Source organism: Carlito syrichta, unplaced genomic scaffold (assembly GCF_000164805.1).
Source record: "Carlito syrichta isolate Samal-C Ts95f unplaced genomic scaffold, Tarsius_syrichta-2.0.1 Scaffold115728, whole genome shotgun sequence".
NCBI classification, from domain to species: Eukaryota; Metazoa; Chordata; class Mammalia; order Primates; family Tarsiidae; genus Carlito; species Carlito syrichta.
Window position 1 is genome coordinate 280353 of NW_007059824.1, and position 17991 is coordinate 298343.

At 49.0% G+C, this 17991-nt stretch overlaps 1 protein-coding gene across 1 annotated transcript; it reads left to right on the plus strand.

Annotated features, from left to right (window-relative positions):
- The first annotated feature begins 11237 nt into the window (after positions 1-11237).
- Positions 11238-12245, plus strand: LOC103276381 (C-X-C chemokine receptor type 2-like). Its single transcript, XM_008073790.2, has one exon. The coding sequence runs from the start codon at positions 11238-11240 to the stop codon at positions 12243-12245; it is 1008 nt and encodes a 335-aa protein (XP_008071981.2).
- Positions 12246-17991: the final 5746 nt, after the last annotated feature.

The window sequence follows — 17991 nt, forward strand, 5'->3', positions numbered from 1 at the left end:
GTGATTCCTTGTGAATTGGAAGGTCAACCCAGGAAGGACCCTCTGGGCTCAGAGGTCCAACTCTCTCATTATACAAAGGAGGAATCAAGGCCTAAAGAGGGAACGTGACTTCTCCAGAGTCGCACAGTGAGTTACCCAGTGGGATGAAAATCCCAGCTCTATCTTGTAGGCCAGCATGTGAAGATGATGGTGTGGCCTCCACTGACTGAGCAGGCCCTGGGTGCCAGGCACTGTGCTAATTGCTTGATATCATCTCTCACTCAATCCTCACAATAACCCTGGGAGATTATTAACTCCATTTTAGACCAGGAGAAACTGGAGTATAGAGAGGGTAAGTGTTTACCCAAAGCCAAAGACTTCCAGAATTTGAACTTAGGCCTGTGTGTCAACAGGGCTCTTGTTCTGGTTGCTGACTTGATGTGAGCCACCCTGTGAGGGCTCATGCCTTGTGGATACTAGGCTAGCGATGTCACCTCCCTTCCCCACAGAGAGCTCTCAGCCTCACCCAAGTAGTCATCCTCCTCGAGACACCCATTCACCCTTTCCTGGTCCCCAGCTGAGTGGAAAATATGTGTTCTTTGAGGACAGGGTTGCAGAAGTAATGTGAGAGATGGGAGCTGGGACTGAGGCCTATGTCGGGTGTGTGTAGGGAGCAGAGCGCCTGGTTCTAATCCTGCCACTCTCTACCAGCGAAATCTCGGCCTGTTCTTCTCCCATCAGGTCCTGGGACCCAGAGAGAGACACTGGGTCACTGAGGGCTGATGGGCTAATTCTCATTTCCTGGAGTCAAGACTGGGCATGGGTGGAACATCCAGGTGTCCTGCCTCCCAGGCTGTGGTAGTTGGGGTTTGGGTTGGGGGTGTCCGTGATGCAGCAGTGCAACAGTGTGGAGGGGAAGGGAGAAGGATGTGAAGATAAATGAGGGGGCTGGGTGGAGGTTGGGGTGCTGGGAGGAGAGGGAAGGGAGTCCAGAGGCCTGGGTGTCCACCCTGTCCTGGCTACTCACTGACCTGGGGCAAGTCTCACCCTCCTTGAGCCTCTGAGTCCCCATCTGTAGACCAAAGGGGTTGGACTGATGGTCTCTGCGGTCCCTTTCAGCCCTGATCCTCCAGGAAATTCACCAACAGCTGGAAGTGTCCCCTCCCCTCCCTCACCCCTGGTTCCCGGTGTCAATCCCCTTTCCCAGCCCCTACCCCCTCCTCAGACCCAGGGCTCCCCCTACTACTCACGTTGGAGGCGGCTGGCTGGGGCAGAGAATGGGCTCTGCAGCCTGAGTCCGTCCCTAGTGGCTGTGGGTCCTGCACAGCCTCTCCCAGGGTTTGCCGCCAGGGAAGTGACTCAGGCTCAGTTCAGCATCCTGGAGGGGGAAGCTGGTTCTGAGAGGGAGGAGGAAAAGACACCAAGGGGGGAAGTGGCAGGAGAAGGAACCAGGGCCCTGGGGCAGAATGGTGAGATGGGAGAGGATTCCCTCAGGTAGACCTGGCTGGCGGTCAGAGGGTAGATGGGTTAAATGCAGACGCACCCTTGGTGGTCACAGATTCTCTGTTCATCTATTGCTCTTGCTTTTCTTCCCTGTTGCCACCAGGTGGCAGAAGGAGGCTGTGGAGCTGGCCCACCCCACACACTGGAGGTTGTCACTTCACCGTCACTTGGTCGGAGTGTGGGACAGTTGGGGCTGGCCAGGACAAGGGTCCTATCAAGTGTCTCCTTCCTTCTCTCCACCTCAGTCCCCATGGGTGCTGGCCCTCCTCCCGGTCCTGGTTCCCATTCCCAGAAGGATGATGGTGAAATCCCCAGTGAGAGGCTATGTCCAGCCCTGGGCCAGGAGGGTCATCCGGGGGGCTAGGGCCCTCCCACCCCGGCAGTGCCCTGTCTCCTTGAGGCTGGGGTCTTTCCACTCTGGGTCCTCATTTCTCTAGGCTGGGCTGGTCCAGGAGGTAGTACTGGGGCAGAAAACCGAGGAGCAGGGATCTGGGAGGATGGCTGTTTCCACAAATCCCAGGAACCACATGTCAACACAGGCACAAGAATTGCCCAATCCCATCTGCCCTTTGCCCTGTCCACCTGTCTCAATGTTCCATGTCATGTCTCTGTTTCTCATTCCTGTCTCTTCCTCATCATCTTCCCTTCTCTGTTCCATGCCTCTCCTGCCGTGCCCAGATCTCTTTCTTGCCCTTCCAACTCAGCCTGTCTGCACCCAGTCCTTCTTCCCAAGTCTTCTGCCTTTTTCTCCCAGTTGTCCCATCATAAGCCAGCCCCTCACCAGGCCCCGCATTCCCCGCTCCTGGCCTGCGGGCCTAGAAGGTACCAATCCAGGCCAGGGAGGGCCGGAGAAGTCCTCGTTTCCCTCATGAGGTCCCTGGCCCTTTGGGCCTAGTGCTGGAGCCTGGGGATTCTGCCCAGGTGAAGAGGAGGCTACTGCTTTAGTTAGTGCCTTGGGGACTCTGGAGCAGGTGCGGAGGGGCGCACCTCAGTCTGGAGCTGGTGGCTGGCAGAGCCCTGAGCACCTGAGACAGGCGAGGAGCCAGAACAGTGCTGGTCAGCCCTTGGAAGGTGCAACAAGGTAGACTGCCCAGGTAAAGGGGTAGCCAGGAGGGCTCACCTGGATCTTTTGTGCCCTTGGGAGGAGGGTGGTATGGGACCTGACCTCTAGGAGGACAAATAGTTCAGGTGAGGGTTAGGAGCTGCCCTAGAAGGGGCAGGACTGGAATGCTGTGGTAAGGCCGGGAAAGGGTTAATTTCTTCTGAGCTGGTCTATGGGGCAGCTGTGGTCGTGTCCCTTGACCAGGGCTCTGGAGTCAGAAGGAAGGGGGCTTTCTGAGCCAGGAGGGCCTCACCAGACCAAGGACTACCCCAGGACAGTGGGGATAGCTGGCCCCTCACCCCTCATTCTGTGTGTGTGGGAACCTGACCCAGGTGGGGCTGGGCCTGAGCTGGGAGCAGGATGTCTGGGTGTGGCGTGTGTGTTGGGGAACCACCAGGCCGGGGGTAGGTGTGGGCACTGGATTTCCCCCAGGGAGAGGAGGAGGAGGAAGTGCTGGAGTCACCAGGGACAGGATATCTCCTCTCTTGGTTTCTTGCATGATCCCACCCCCCTTCCTGTTGGGGCTGGAAGGTGGCAGCCTCCTGACACTTGTGTGTTGCATTGTTTTGGGTTCTGGGGGTGTCTTACTTCCTCTACCTGTGGCCCAGAGATGGGGTGACACAAAGAGACCCTGTGGTCCTATCCCAGCCCCCTGCTCAGGGGCAGCCAGTGAAGCCAGTGTGTGTGTGTGTGTGTGTGTGTGTGTATGTGCAGTGTGTGCCCAAGTGAGTCCTCTGCCCACTCATCTGGATGTCCCCAGGGCACAGACGGGGGCAAACTTGTGGCCTTGGTGCACAGTGCCAGGCGCAGGACTGGGCACTGTAAACCGAACACTCCACCTTCACAAGCTCTAGCACGAGCTGTCACCCCAGGACCCATCGTGGGGAGGGCCAAGCCTGTTGGGGCGTGGGTGTTACCTGAGCCCTCACATGGCTGGTGTCCTCAGTGTTATTCAGATGGAGGCCTGAGCCTCACTTAGGGCCAGGGGGAGTTGGGGTGAGGCCTGGGGCTATGGATTGAGCACCCAGACGACTGCTTTGGGGATCTTGCAAGGGGTCAGAGGGTCCAGGGAATGGGTGTAACATGGCAGAACTTCCAGACTATGGGCCCCAGGGGTCATCAGGATGTCTCCTGCCTCTGAGTCTCATGAACTCACCTCTGTCCTTGAAGGGGTCAAGGGAGGTGAGATCACAGTGTCCATTCCTGATCTGTCCCTATGTCATATCCTTCCATCTGGGAGTCTGAAGCTGGTTCCTGTATTTTGGGGTGGGTGCTGAGCACCCTGGCAGGGACACCTAGACTTTTGCTGAGAGCTCCTATCCCAAGGCTGGTAGAGCTCCAGGTGGGGGGTTGGGATCGTCTAGACTATGTTGCTCTCTGGTCTCGTTCTGGTCTGTGAGCTCAGATCTCTTGGTGGACCTCCTGGGCTCCCTACTGTGCTTTGCCTCCTCACCCCACTAACCAGTTTTGACCTGGGGGTGGGGTGCCTGATGGGCCATGCGAGGATGGGCAGCGACAGAGACAGGCTGTTGGGCCTGAAATGGAGGAAGGAACCAGAGCCCTGGAGGTGGATGATCAAGGGGAGAAGGAGGGGGAGGATGTGTGTGCCAGTGTAGTGTGTGACAGCAGCAGGGACACGGATGGGGACGAGTGTCTGTCTGCATTCAGATGAGTTGGTTTCTGAGCAGACTCTTGAGAGAGCCTGGAGCTTGCCCGTGACTCAGTCCCTGCTCTTCCTGCAGGGATCAAACTTTAGCCAGACTGCGAGTGGGCTCTGCTCCAGGGAGTGATGCTGTTGTGGGTGACTGTCCCCCCCACTTCCCCAGCTCCCATTCACAGGACTGCTGTCAGGGGACCTCAGCGGCCAAGGAGACAACAGCCTGTGACCATCCCCTGGGCCCTCCCTAGAGGAAGTGTGACATCCATGTTCTTGGGGTGGATACCTGTCTCCTGAGCATCATCCCTCAGAAGCCAGGGCTCAGCAGTTGCCCAGCATCTGGGCTGCCAGCCAAGGTCACTCTTACTGACAGTCCTGCTGCAGACACACCCCCATTCCTGCCCCAGGCCCTTCCACAGGCCCAGCTTCTGTCCTTAAGCCACCAGTGGGCTCCTGTTTCCTGTGTCCACTCCCAGCCTGGATGTTCTCCCCTCCCCTCAGGGGAGCCATCTACTGCCCAGGCCTTATCCCCCTCTTCCCGTGCCATGTTGCCCACTCGTCCTCCTAAGCCGTCTTCCTAAGTCTTCGTATTCTCCTTTCTCTCTGGGGCTGGCTTGTCCCCACATGCCCTATGGCCTACACCTCTCTCTTCTCTTGGCCTGAATTTGGGTCTGCTCCTCCTCTAGGTTTTGAGCAGGGTGCCTGCCTTGGCTCCAAATCTGAGTCCAGCCTTGGTTTAGATCCTCCAGCTGTGGGGCCTGCCAATCCCAGCTGGCCTCTCCTGGTCTCATGACTGTCCTGCACTCGAAACCTTTCTTTGGTCCCACATGTCAGCCTCAGGAAAAAGAGGGTGGGGTTGGCATCCCTCCTGAGCCTTGCCATCGGATCTTCTCTAACCTGGGCACTAAGGGCCTGGCGGGCATCTCCAGGTGCCAGCCTCACCTCTGTTCTCTCTGTGGTGTCCTAAGATAAGTGTGTGCTTGTTGATGGTGGCAGGAGCAGAAGGGAGGAGACCCCAGGCTGCCGCCTCCCCTCCCAAGCCAGCCCTGGGATAGCTCTACCGGACTCTGCTTCTGTCAGCCCACAGTCTCACTGAGGTTAGAACTTCTCTGGGGAGCAGGTCCTGCATTCAGGTTGTGGGGCCTGCACTACTTTTGGAAGTTCTAGTGTCCCTCTGACTCCCTCTCCTGGGGTTGAGTGAACTCCTCTTCCTCTCTCTCTAGTCATGTGGAATCCTAGACCAAAAGCTGGCAATTATCTCTGTGAGTGGTTGAACCTTTTGAGGACACAGATCTCTTTGAGAATTGGATGGATCCTGCGAATGCTCCTGCTTGGGAAAATTGCAGGCACACGTGCACACACATCCACCCACACACACACTCACACACAATGTCGTTTACCCTTTCAAACCCACCTGTGGCTCTGATGCATCCACCCCTGCATTTCACAAATGAGCACAGTGAAGCCCTGAGGGGGGAGCGACATGTTCCTTAGTCTGTTCACCTGCTCAGTGAGGACAGGACTGACTCGGAGGAGGGATGGGATGTGGAGACGGCTTGGAGGTGGGTGAGAAAGAGCAGGAAGGGATGAGAATGACTCCCCTCTTCTCACCAAGATGTAGTGGCTTCAGGCCTTCCTCCCAGGGCATGTGGTGAAGTACGCATTTCGTAATACAGACAAGTGAACAGACTTCTTGTTGACTAAACACACCCGTGTGCCCATGTACTCAGCCCGTAGAGTCTAGAAGTTACTATTGCATCAACAGTTATCAAGATGTGTGATATTTGTGAAAGAAAAGACCCACAGAACAAGGAAACTGAAAATCTGTCACCTTCTGAAGGACATTTGAAGTCATGACAACTCAATGCAACGTGCATTGGATTCTAGAACAGAAAATGGACATTAGAAAGAAAACTGGTTCATTTGTTTTGACAAATGTAGCAGATGACATAAGATGTTCACTTTAGGGAAAGCTGGTGGAAGGGTTTGTGGGAACTGTACCATCGCTACTATCATTGAATCTCCTCTGTCATCACAAAATGAGGTGAACGCAGCACAAGACAGAGTGCTCTAGAAAAGTGGAGACTTGCTGTAGTATTATTGTTATCATTACCACCATCTCAGTAGACATCCTTCCCCATCGGGCAGCCCTGTGGCCATTTTTTCACAGCTGTGCCTCTTTCATGGGATCCTGGTCCACTTGGGGCTCTGAGCTTTGTCTGGCCCTTTCCCTATTCCTTGCCCCAAGCCCTCTGGTACCACCCTCAGGTCCCCAGGGACGCTGCTGAGCCAGTGGTAGAAGGAGGGGAATTCACACTTCCTGGCAACTCGCCCAGGTGTCTGTGCCCTCCCCCAGGCTGGCCAGAGCTAGGCAGAGTGTTGCCAGCAGAGGCCCAGTGGTTAAAGGGGGCGTGGCTGGTGGATGGGGACCAATTGCTGCTGACTCTGGGAAGGATGTGGTGTATTGCTGGCCTTGCCATGGGCCGGCTGGGGAGGGAGCCAGGCCAATAGGACCCTCTGCTCAGTCACTGCAGCAGTGGCCCTGGGACCAGCCCTTCTCCTGGCACCCTGCTCCCTGCCTGACACAGGCTTACTCACCACCTTCCCCTGGACAACCAGCTTCTTGCCAGCTACAGTAGCTGTCCCCATCTGGCGACTGTTCCTGTCCAGGGACCACCCCATTCAGTGGTTCCTCTGCAGGAAAGGTGAGTGAGTGAGTGAGTGTGTGTGTGTGTGTATGCGTGTGTGTGTGTGTGTGTGTGTGTGTGTGTGTGTAGGGGGGTGGAGGGTCAGGACTGATGGGCTGTTGGTGTTAATGCTGTCAAGAGAGATCAGGGCGTACATGAGGGGAAGGTGAGGTCCACCTGTCTGGTTCCATGTCTCTGGGCTCAGCCAGGCCTGAAGAAGCCAATCTGCCAGTCCCCTGTCTGCAGATGTTTCTGACAGGGATGACTGGGGTGTGGCTGTCCCTGAGTTCAACGACAGACCCTGTTAGAAGTTTTGCTTGTTGAGATATTGCTGGTATCAGTGGTTGCTTGGGACTGATCAGTTTGGGGAGTGGGTGGGAAACGGAAACCAAGGGCAGGGAAGGATGGGCGTCTTCTCTGCTACTTGCCTGCTCATGCCTGGGCCATGAGGTGAACACAGTGTTTTTCTACTTTATTTCTTGAGTGCTGCCAGGGACCCTTTTCCTCCCTGGGGCTATGTCTGCTCCCAGGGGGCCAACCTAGGCTTCAGGGAGGTGGGCCTGGCAAGGGTAAGGCTCAAAGCAATTTCCCCCACTCTGCTCCTCAGCCCGGGCCCTGCTTTCTTTGCTGTGGGCACAGCCTGGCATGAAAGCTTTGTCCCCCTCTCCAGTCACCAGCTCTTACTCCTTCCTATCCCTCTGGGCAGTATTGGCTAATCCAGGTGGTTACTTTTTTTATTTTAGTTGGAGTCTCACTCTGTCATCCAGACTGGAGCGGAGTGTCCTCTCCCGGCCACTGCAGCCTCGACCTGCTGGGCTCCAGTGATCCTTCTGCCTCAGCCTTCCAAGTAGCTGGAACTACAGGCACGTGCTACCACGCCCCGCTAAGTTTTTGATTTATTGTAGAGATGAGGTCTTGCCAAGTTGCCCAGACGGGTCTCGAACCCGCGGGCTCAGGCAATCCACTCACCTCAGCCTCCCAAAGGCGCGGGATTACAGGCTGAGCCACCGAGCCCGGCTTCAGGTGGTTAATTATCAGACATGGGCGCTGCCTCCACTGCCCTCCTTCCTCCCCACCCTCCTCTCCTCCTCTGACTCTGATGCCCTGCCTGCCACCCCTTTCCAGGCTGGCGAATCCACGCAGGGCTGTCCTCTGTGTCTGTTCTCTACCCCTGATTCAGTTCCAGGACAGCCTGCCCAGGTATTTTCGGCTGGATACTGACCTAGAGGAGGAAACTGAGAAGGGGTAACTGAGGGGCAACCCTGAGAAGCCAACTGTGCTTCCAGGCTAGGCCTTTTGCAGGTGGTGAGTTCAAGGGGTGGTTAAAATGGATGAGGAATGGGAAGGAGTTGGATGGGAGGACAGAAAGGCAGGTGGCTGTAGGGTGAGAATAGGAGTGGGGACAGGAAATGAGGGTTCTGGAGTCAATGGGGACAGAGATGTTCTTCCGAAAGACCCAAGTGCCCCTTCAGTGAAGCAGACCAGAGGCAGGTGGTAAGGATGTGGGGGAACGTTCTCTGTTCTCCTCCTGAAGTTGCTGGAGTGGGATGGGGACCACTGTGGCTCAGACTTGCTCTTAGGTTGCCCCCGCCCCTGTCAGCAGGAAGCTACTCCCATCTTCCCCCAGCTCAGCTGTCCCCAGGATCTCAGGCTTGCTATAACCCAGGCACCTTCTGCCTGACATGGCTGGCCCAGGGTAAGGGAGGGAGAGTGGGGGAAACTGGACTGAAATAGAATTGGATGGGGAGAGCCCTCAATGGGGTCAGTGTTGGGGACCCAGCATGGGGCTGGCCTAGACCCTGCTGCCCATGGAGGGCAAGGAGCCAGGGAAGAGTGGCCTGGGCCGGGTTGGAAGGGTCTTGGCCAGTCCAGCAGGACTGCCAGAGCTGGGAGTCAGCAGTGGGGTCTGGAGCTGAGATCTTGGGTGGGAGTGGAGGCCTCCCGGGACTCTCAGCTCCAAGCTCCTGGCCTTGAGCTCCGCTGGCTGTCCTTTCCCATCCCTCATCCCAGGTTTCTTCACATTTGACCTCTCTCAAAACTGTAGGGCAGTGCTTCCACTAGGGTGACCATGTCAGGAAGTATAGACACGGAGACACTGGTGGCCTGGTGGAGTGGGACCCAGGCTGGGATGCATATGGGTTTAGGGACGATCATAGTGTCTTGTGACATTCCTCTGTTATCGGATGTGCTGTGGCTGAAGACCTGGAGTTTGAGAACCTCAGGGTCCTGTTTCTACTGACGTAGAAGCAGGAAGCAGGAGGGCAGAATGCACTTCAGTTTGTTTGAAGGAAGCAGAGATCATAGGTGAATGCTTGACTCAGCTTAGGAAAAAGCCTCCTAAGGACCTTGCTGGGCCAGCGGGAGGGTGGGCTGCTGTGGAAGGCAGTGAGCTTCTCATCCTCATGGGGGAGTTCAAACAGAGTCTGGACAAGGGCTTGGAAGGATTTCTGGGCTGGGATGTGTTTCGAGGGGATGACCGGCACGGTCTCTTGGGATGCTGATGGCCTGGGATTCTTGGAACTGAGGAACTCTCTGACACCAGAAAGGGGGTTCGGGAAGCTCTGGTCTCTGGCCTGGGATGAGGGCACAGACAGGACTCATAGGGCCCCTCTCCCAGCCAGGGTGTGAGGAGTACAAAGTCTGATGCTATGCTCGTGCCCTCCCTCACGGCCAACTCTCAGCTGCCCAGAGGCTGCCTCCTGCAAAGGTTCTGAGGTTCTGTCTTCTCCTCTAGGCCCACTCTGGATTTTGCTTGCTGGTTAACCTCGCGAGGGCTAGACAGACCTGTGATTGATGCTGTGAAGATTAGTGTAAATTTTCCGTGAGGCTTCAATATGGGTTTCAATTTTCTTCTGCATGTTTTAAGATTAGCTTATATGGTGTCTCTCTGATTAAATGTTTGAACAACTGCCAAAATTTTCCAAAGCAGCTGCTCATCTCACATTCCCGCCAGCAGCCTATGAGTTTCCGACTTCTCCTACAACCACACCCACACTGTTCTTGTGTGTCTCTTTATCAGTGAGCCCAGCCTGGTGAGTGCGAACTGTTCACTTCCTGTTTCTTCTTTGACACTGGGTTCCATTCTAGGGTGGGTTATAGACTTGGGTATGGTCATAGATGATCATATCTTGCTCTAGAGAAATGACTGGATGATGATGTATTTTGTGGTTAGAAAGGAAGCAAGTATGGCGACTGATTTACGTATTTCCGTTTCTTTGAGAAACTGGGGTAACATTTCCAGTGGTGTAGCCCTCCCTTTATACTTAGGCTTTCCCAGAGAGGAATCTCTGCCATCCCTGCAGCGAGGGCAGAGTCCAGGGAGGTAGATTAAATCTGGGGAGAAAAAGGGAGTCATGGGTGGATGAAGGTGCACACTTGCAGGACCGGACGGGCCCCAGCAGGGCTGGAGTGCCACCAAACAAGGGTAGTGTGCTGTCTTCTCTACTTCCTGCATTTTCCCCTTTATTGGGGGAGTAGACTGACTGTCTCTGCTTCTCCCATGTGGCAGAATATGGCTTCCCAAATAATCTGTTACATTTCTACCCACTAGGAGAAACTGTCGCCTGCATTCTTATCATTTTAATATATTTTAAAAATTTTATTACTGCCATTTTGCCTTGAATTATACTGTACTTTTTCAAACTACACTCATACTCTCAGACCAGGTCAACCTCTTTCCAAATGAGAACTGCTGGGCCTTGCTAATCGACTAAAGTTTCTTCTAGCTTGAGCCTTCTGAAACTCCATGGTGCTATTTCTCAAACTGTTTTCCAAAAGATTTCTTTTAAAATAATTTTCAGAGAGTTGGAGAAAGGGATTCACCTCTCAGCTCTAGAGTCAAACTGATTTCTTTCTACTGGTAAACTTATTAGGTAAGCAAGGATGCTTTCTTATTAAGAACTGAATGATATGTCACATTGCTGGCCATTCAATCCCACATGTACAGCCAAAGATGCTCCCCATTAGTGATCCAAGTGGCACCCATTGTCATGTTGAGGTTATCCAAAGGGAACTTTCTATAAAATATTAGGTGATGGCAATGTCATGGAAAATGCTAAGAAGTTCTCTCTGATATTGAAGGAAACTACAGTCTTTTCTTAAAATGTACCATTTATCACATATATCACAAAACCTTTCTGATAATCTGCCACTTAAAAAAAGAAGGGAAAATTACTTCCATGTACTATACAAGTCAAGGCAAAGAATCCTACCCCTGTTACCTGGATGGATGGGCAAGATCTGGGGAGAATTTACTGTCCACTAACACTCATCTTTCTTCTATAGGCAAAGACTTAAGTTTACATAAAAAATGGAAGATTTTAACTGGGATAATGACAGCTTGGAAGATCTCTTCAATCAATATTTAAGTAATTACAATTATAGCAGTGGACTGCCCTTAATTCCACCTGATTCTGCCCCATGTGTGTTAGAATCCCTGGAAATCAACAGATATGTTATGATTTTCACCTGTGCTGTAGTGTTCCTGCTGAGCCTGCTGGGAAACTCCCTGGTGACGCTGGTCATCCTACACAGCAGGATCAGCCGCTCTGCCATTGACGTCTACCTACTGAACCTGGCTTTGGCCGACCTGCTCTTTGCCCTCACCTTGCCCATCTGGGCTGCCTTCAGGGTTAACTGGACTTTGGGCACAGCCTTATGCAAGGTGGTCTCATTCCTGAAGGCAGTCAACTTCTACTGTGGTATTCTACTACTGGCCTGCATCAGTGTGGACCGCTACCTGGCCATCGTCCACGCCATGCGCACACTGACCCAGAAGCGCCACTTGGTCAAGTTTGTATGTCTGGGCATGTGGGCCCTGTCCCTGCTGCTGTCCCTGCCCATCTTACTTTTCCGAAAGGCCATCTACCCACCTATGTCTGGCCCAGTCTGCTATGAGGACATGGGCAACAGTACAGCAAAATGGCGGATGGTATTGAGGATCCTGCCACACACTTTTGGCTTCATTTTGCCTCTGTCAGTTATGCTGTTCTGCTATGGATTCACCCTGCACACGCTGTTCAAGGCTCACGTGGGGCAGAAGCACCGGGCTATGTGGGTCATCTTTGCTGTCGTCCTCATCTTCCTGCTCTGCTGGCTGCCCTACAACCTGGTCCTGCTCACAGACACCCTCATGAGGATCCGGGTGATCCAGGACACCTGTGTGCGAGTCAAGGACATCTCCTGGGCCCTGGATACCACTGAGATTCTGGGCTTCCTCCACTGCTGCCTCAATCCCCTCATCTATGCCTTCACTGGTCAGAAGTTTCGTCACAGACTCCTCAGGATCCTGGCCACCCATGGTCTGGTCAGCAAGTAGTTCTTGGTTAAGGATGGCAGGACTTCCCTTGTTGACTGGTCTTCAGGAAACAATTCTACTCCCCTCTGAAACCTCTTGAGTAGAGAGCCCTTCTGGGTTCTCCCCTTTTCTTCAGTGGCATATTCCAAGTCTCATGTCCACTAGCAGTTCACTGTCTGATTGTTAATGCAGCCTCTGTTGTGGTTACTGAAAGCAGCAGAGGCCACGTTATTCCAGTCCCCTTCCCATTTTTAGTGTGCCATGTGCTAGAGCTCTGTCCATCCTGCCTCTAGGCCCATGGGCACTGTGGGCCTTAAGAAGTGCCGATCAAAACCTCAGTGTGATAGCACTGCACTCTCATTAGGATGGTTATCATCAAAAGAAAAAGCCCCAGACAACTGTAAGTGTTGGTGAGGATGTAGAGAAACTTGAACTCTATTCTTGGTCGACTATAAAATGGAGCAGTCGCTGTGAAAAACAGCATGCCACCATGTTTGGCAAGAAATTATCTTCAAGCACAACATCTCTGTTTCTTAGGCTCACTATTTATAAGGTAAAGAAAAGCCAGCTGGGCTCAGTACTCAGCCTGCAAACTCAGCACTTTGGGAGGCTGAGGCAGATGGACTGCCTGAGCCCATGGGTTCGAGACCATCCCAGAAGACTTGGTGAGACCTCATCTGTACAATAAATCTGAAATTAGTCAGGTGTGGTAGTGCACATCTGTAGTTCTGGCTACTTGAAAGACTGAGGTGGAAGACTCACTGGAGCCCAGCAGGTTTACGCTGGAGTGGCTGTGAGTGTGCCACTGCACTCCAGCCTGGGCGACAGAGTGAGACTCCAATTCAAAACAAAACAAAACAAAACAAAAACCTCCTGTAGTATGACAGTTTCCCTTTATGGGAAGCCTGTTTAGATGATCAGAAAGTTAAAACTCTTGAAAAATAATTGAACTTAACTATTCAGTGAAAGGATGTGTCTAAGGTTATGAGTGTATACCATATATTAGAAGAATAATGCAAACAAAAAATCTAGTACCTTGTGCAGGGGAATACACAGCTCCTAGAAGATAAAAGCTTGTGAAAATGTCTGGTTATATAGAAAAAGTTAGGAACACCAAGAAAAGTGAAGAGTATAGGATCAAGTTTTACACTTTGTGTCAGGCCACAATTGCAGAATTCAACCTGAAAAAAAAAGCTACCAGAACTGGTAGAAAGTTGAGGGAGGGAATCACCACTTTAGTAAGCAAAAGATGCACCTTTCAAGGACAGAAGTAAGAAATGTTGAAGAAGATTATGTGTGAGCTGTAAATCACTTGTGGTGAGATGCTAAAAATGCTGAACCCTTGAAATGTGAATCTAAAATGCTTTAAGAAGAAAATCTTTCCTTGAGAAATAAAATTATCATTTTAAATAGAGAAGTTAACTCTTCCAACTTGAAGTTAGGTAGGAAATGTGCAATAGAAAAAAACTAGAGTTCAGAAAATGATTGAAAATGTGAAGAAACAGATTTTAGAATTATAATGGAAACTTACTCTTTTTTTTTTTTAAACTAAGAACAGATTAACATTTTAAGAATACCTTGCTGCTTCGAACATAGATGATCAGTCTCTGGCTCAGTGTCATTGTATGCCTGATACAAATGTTCAATTTTTAGAAAATGTATGTATAGTTTTAAAAAATCCCAACCAACTGGATCATACACAAATGTCCCTTTACAAGACTATCCTTTATAAACCCCACCTGATATTCTTAGACTTTCCATTATTTTCTCAAACTCTCAGTCTTTGTCCGATAGTTTCCTTTCTGTCTCTTTTTTATATATTGGAACAGCCAGTCACTTTACATTAGGACAAATATTCCCCTTTCCTCCCATTATTATTGACATCATTTGCAATTGTTTTTCATGCAAGCTTTTTTTTTACATTTTGTATACATAATTTAATGTATTAATTAGAACATAATATTTGTTAAAAACTCAGGAAATAAATACTTTTGAACTGTTATAGTTAGCATCTTATGAATATGTGTTTTATAATCTCTAAGAACATATTTTATAGAAGAATTTTAATGTGAAACTGAACATTTTATTAATAGACTCATTTATTTTTATCTTTTTACAGTACTTAAGAAGTTAATACTAAATAAACATGAATCTATGGTTAGAATTTAATGCTTCAATATTTTATCTTATTTTGAAATGACTCAAACAAACCAAAATATAAAATATGTATTTGCCAAGAGGGATGGCAATCCTTCTTTATCAGGAGTGAAGAATTCCTTTATAAGCAGAAAACCTAATAATAAGTAGAAACAAAATCTCTCGTGAATAGGAGATTTCATAATTTGGAGGGAAAACCTCCCTTGTAAACAAATCCCAAAGAAAAATAAGAACTCTATCTGAAGTAAAGTGGAACTTTGATCTCAGGGAGGCTCATGGAAGGTTAAGGAGAGGATACCTGTGGAAGTGGGGAGCTCAAGGAATCTGAGTGTGGGTACTGCATGTCTAGTTCTGGAGCAGTTGATCTCACCAAGCTGAATCTGCTTTGGATCCCACTTCTGACACCAAGTATGTCAAAGTCAGAGGCAAATATACAGACAAATTTCTAACAAAAAATTTTATCTGGGAAAAGAGAATTGCAATTTGATGCATACACACAGACTGAGGTGGTTTTTTGGTATTTCTGAAGATCAAATAGAAGACCTTACGTTTTATTAGAAATAGAAATGTTATATATTGTTTTGGGAAAAAAAATTGCATTGGCATTGGCAAAAGTTCTAGGAGCTGGCAAACTTGGATTATTGAGTGACAGCAGTAGCTAGAACTAGCCCAAGAATCATGGGAGTTCATTTCAGCAGCTGGTAGGTAAAGTGGTCATGAGATCACAGCAGGAGAGGATTGAGCAAGATAGCTAAATAGAACCCTCCAGAGATTGTCCCCACACAGGAATAGCATATTGAACAATCATTAATGCAAGAAAATACCTTCACAAGAACTAAAAAGTCAGCTCACCAAAGTCATGCCAATAAAAGTCAGCAAAGTCAGCAAAAGTGTTTCTGGGCTTTGCAGTGACCACTGGCTTAGGTCATCATACTCAATCCTTTTTTGAATATGTGGAAAACCTCTTCAAGAAGAATGCATAGAATCAAGTCCAGACTGTAGCAATTAGAATAAATACCTAACGCTTCACTGCCCAGACATTGACTATCATCCACAAGCATGAAGAACATCTAGGATAGGCTGAGGTGGAGGGATCACTTGAACCTAGGATTCACGGCTGCAGTGAGCTTTGATTGTGCCATTTACAGCCGGGGTGACACAGAGAGAGATGCCATCTCACAAAAAAGAAACTTTTCAGGGAAACATGCTCTCAGAAAATGAACTAATTAAGACACCAGTGATTAATCCTACAGTGATGAAGATATGTGACCCTTCAGTCAGGGAATTCAAAAGAGCTGTTTTTACAAACCTCAATGAACTTGAGGATAACACAGAGCAGGTTACAGTATTCTATCAGAGAAATTTAACAAAGAGGCTGTTAAAAAAAGCAAACACATTCAGAAACTGAAAAATTCAATGGATAGACTGAAAAAACCGCTTCAGAGTCTTTCAACAGTAGATTTGTTCAAGCAGAAGAAAGATTTAGTGAGATTGAAGACAAGTTATATGAAAATACACAGTGAAGGGAGAAAAAGGAAAAAAGAATAAAACATGCTTACAAGATCCAGAAAACAGCCTCAGAAGGACAAATCTAAGAGTTAACAGCCTTAAAGAACATGGAGGGAGGGAAAGAGGAAGGGAGGTGGGGGGTGGGGGAAGAGAGAGAGAAGAGAGAAAGAATTGAGAGGGAGAGAAGAAGATTGGGGTAGAATGTTTATTCAAAGAAATAATAATAATGGAGAACTCTCCTATCCTAAAAAAAGATATGAATATCAAGGTAGAAGATGTTCATAGATCATCAAGAAGATTCAATCTAAATAAGATGACCCCTAGGTACATAACCAAACTCTCAAAATTCAAAGCTAAAGACAGGATCCTACAACCAGCAAGAGAAAAAAAATTACATATAAAGAAACTCCAATGCATCTGGCAGAAAACTTCTCAGTGGAAACTTAACAGGTAGGAGAGAGTGGGATGACACATTCAAAATGCTGAAGGATATGAATTTTCAACCTAGAATATTATATTCAGAAAAATTATCCTTCAAACATGAAGGAGAAATACTTTCCCAGACAAACAAAAGCAGAGGGTTTTTATCAACACCAGACATGTCCTATAAGAAATGCTAGAGGTAGCTCTGTACTGAAAGAAAATGGTGTTAACAAACAGCAAGAAATCAGCTGAAGGTATACAACTCACTGGTAATAACAATTCACACACAAATACAGAATACTCTTACACTTTGACTGTTATCTTTAGAGGAAGACTAAAAGATCTATCAAAGATAATAACTATGACTGCTTTTTAAGAGATAGGCAGTCTTATGAAATATAGAGATCTCAACATGTCCAAAAGCGAGGAAGGGGAATGGAGTTAATGTGAAGAATTATTTTTTAGTACACATTGCTGATTTGTGTGCTTTTTCTTATTTTCATAATCAGAATAAAGTTCTCATCAGCTTAAAATATTGAAAGTCACATAGCAACCACAAGACAAAAACCTATAACAGATATATAAGAAATAAAAAGCAAGAAATTAAAATGGACAAAATCACTTTTATACACGGAAAGACAGAATGAAGGAAGAACAAGGAAACAAAACCAAACAAACAAAACTCCAGAAAACAAGTAACAAAATGGCAGTAGTAAGCCTTTACCTATCAATAAAAACCTTGAATGCAAATGGATAGAATTCTCACATCAAAAGACAGAGTGGCTTAATGGATTTAAAAAAACCAAGACCCTAGTCACATTACTCATAAAGACATACATAGACTGAAAATAAAGAGATGGAAAAAGATATTTCACAAATTTGGGAAAAAACTCTCAAAATGTTCTCAGACCACAATAATCAACACAGAAGACTTTGGGGATTTCTTTCTGCCAGCAATCAATCCATCAGTTCTGCAGCAGACACCAGCTGGGCGTCCTCCCATTCATTCTGACACTATCTGCCTTGATGGAACTTCAGATCCCACAGGTTGAGGACTCAGTCCCCAAGATTTCTCCCTCTACCCTTCAGACACAAGTTGCTAATTTGGGTTTCTGGAACTTCTGACCAACGGACTTTAAGTTGGGTTCCTATAGCCACCACTTTGGGTTTGGTCCTGTTGGAGCAGCTCACACGACTCAGGGAAACACGGTTACCAGCTTATTGTGAAGGATATTTCAAAGGGTACAGATAAAGAGATGTGTAGGATAAAGGATGGGGAAGGAGGGTGGAGCTTCATGCTCTCCCTGGCTGCCTGTGCACCACCCTCCAGGAACCTCCATGTATTCAGCTGTTATCTGGAAGCTCTCCGACCCCTGTCCTTCTGGGTTTTTATGGAGGCTTTATTACATAGGCATGATTGATTAAACCATTGGCCATCAGTGATCAACTTGACCTTCAGTCCCTTTCTTCTTCCTGGAGGTTGCAAGGCTAGGCTGAAAGTCCCAACACTGTAATCACGCCTTTGTCTTTCTGGGATGACCAGCTCCATCTGAAGCTGGCAATCAGTGTTAACGTACCAAAGGACGGCATTTTGGAAAGTCCAAGGACTTTAGCAGTTGTATGCCACAAAAGAGGGATGACAGCTAAATATATATTTCATAATATCACAGTCCACCCC

What these genes read in the sequence shown, in the direction of transcription:
- LOC103276381 (XM_008073790.2), top strand. Translation starts at nt 11,238, where the DNA reads ATGGAAGATTTTAACTGGGATAATGACAGCTTGGAAGATCTCTTCAAT.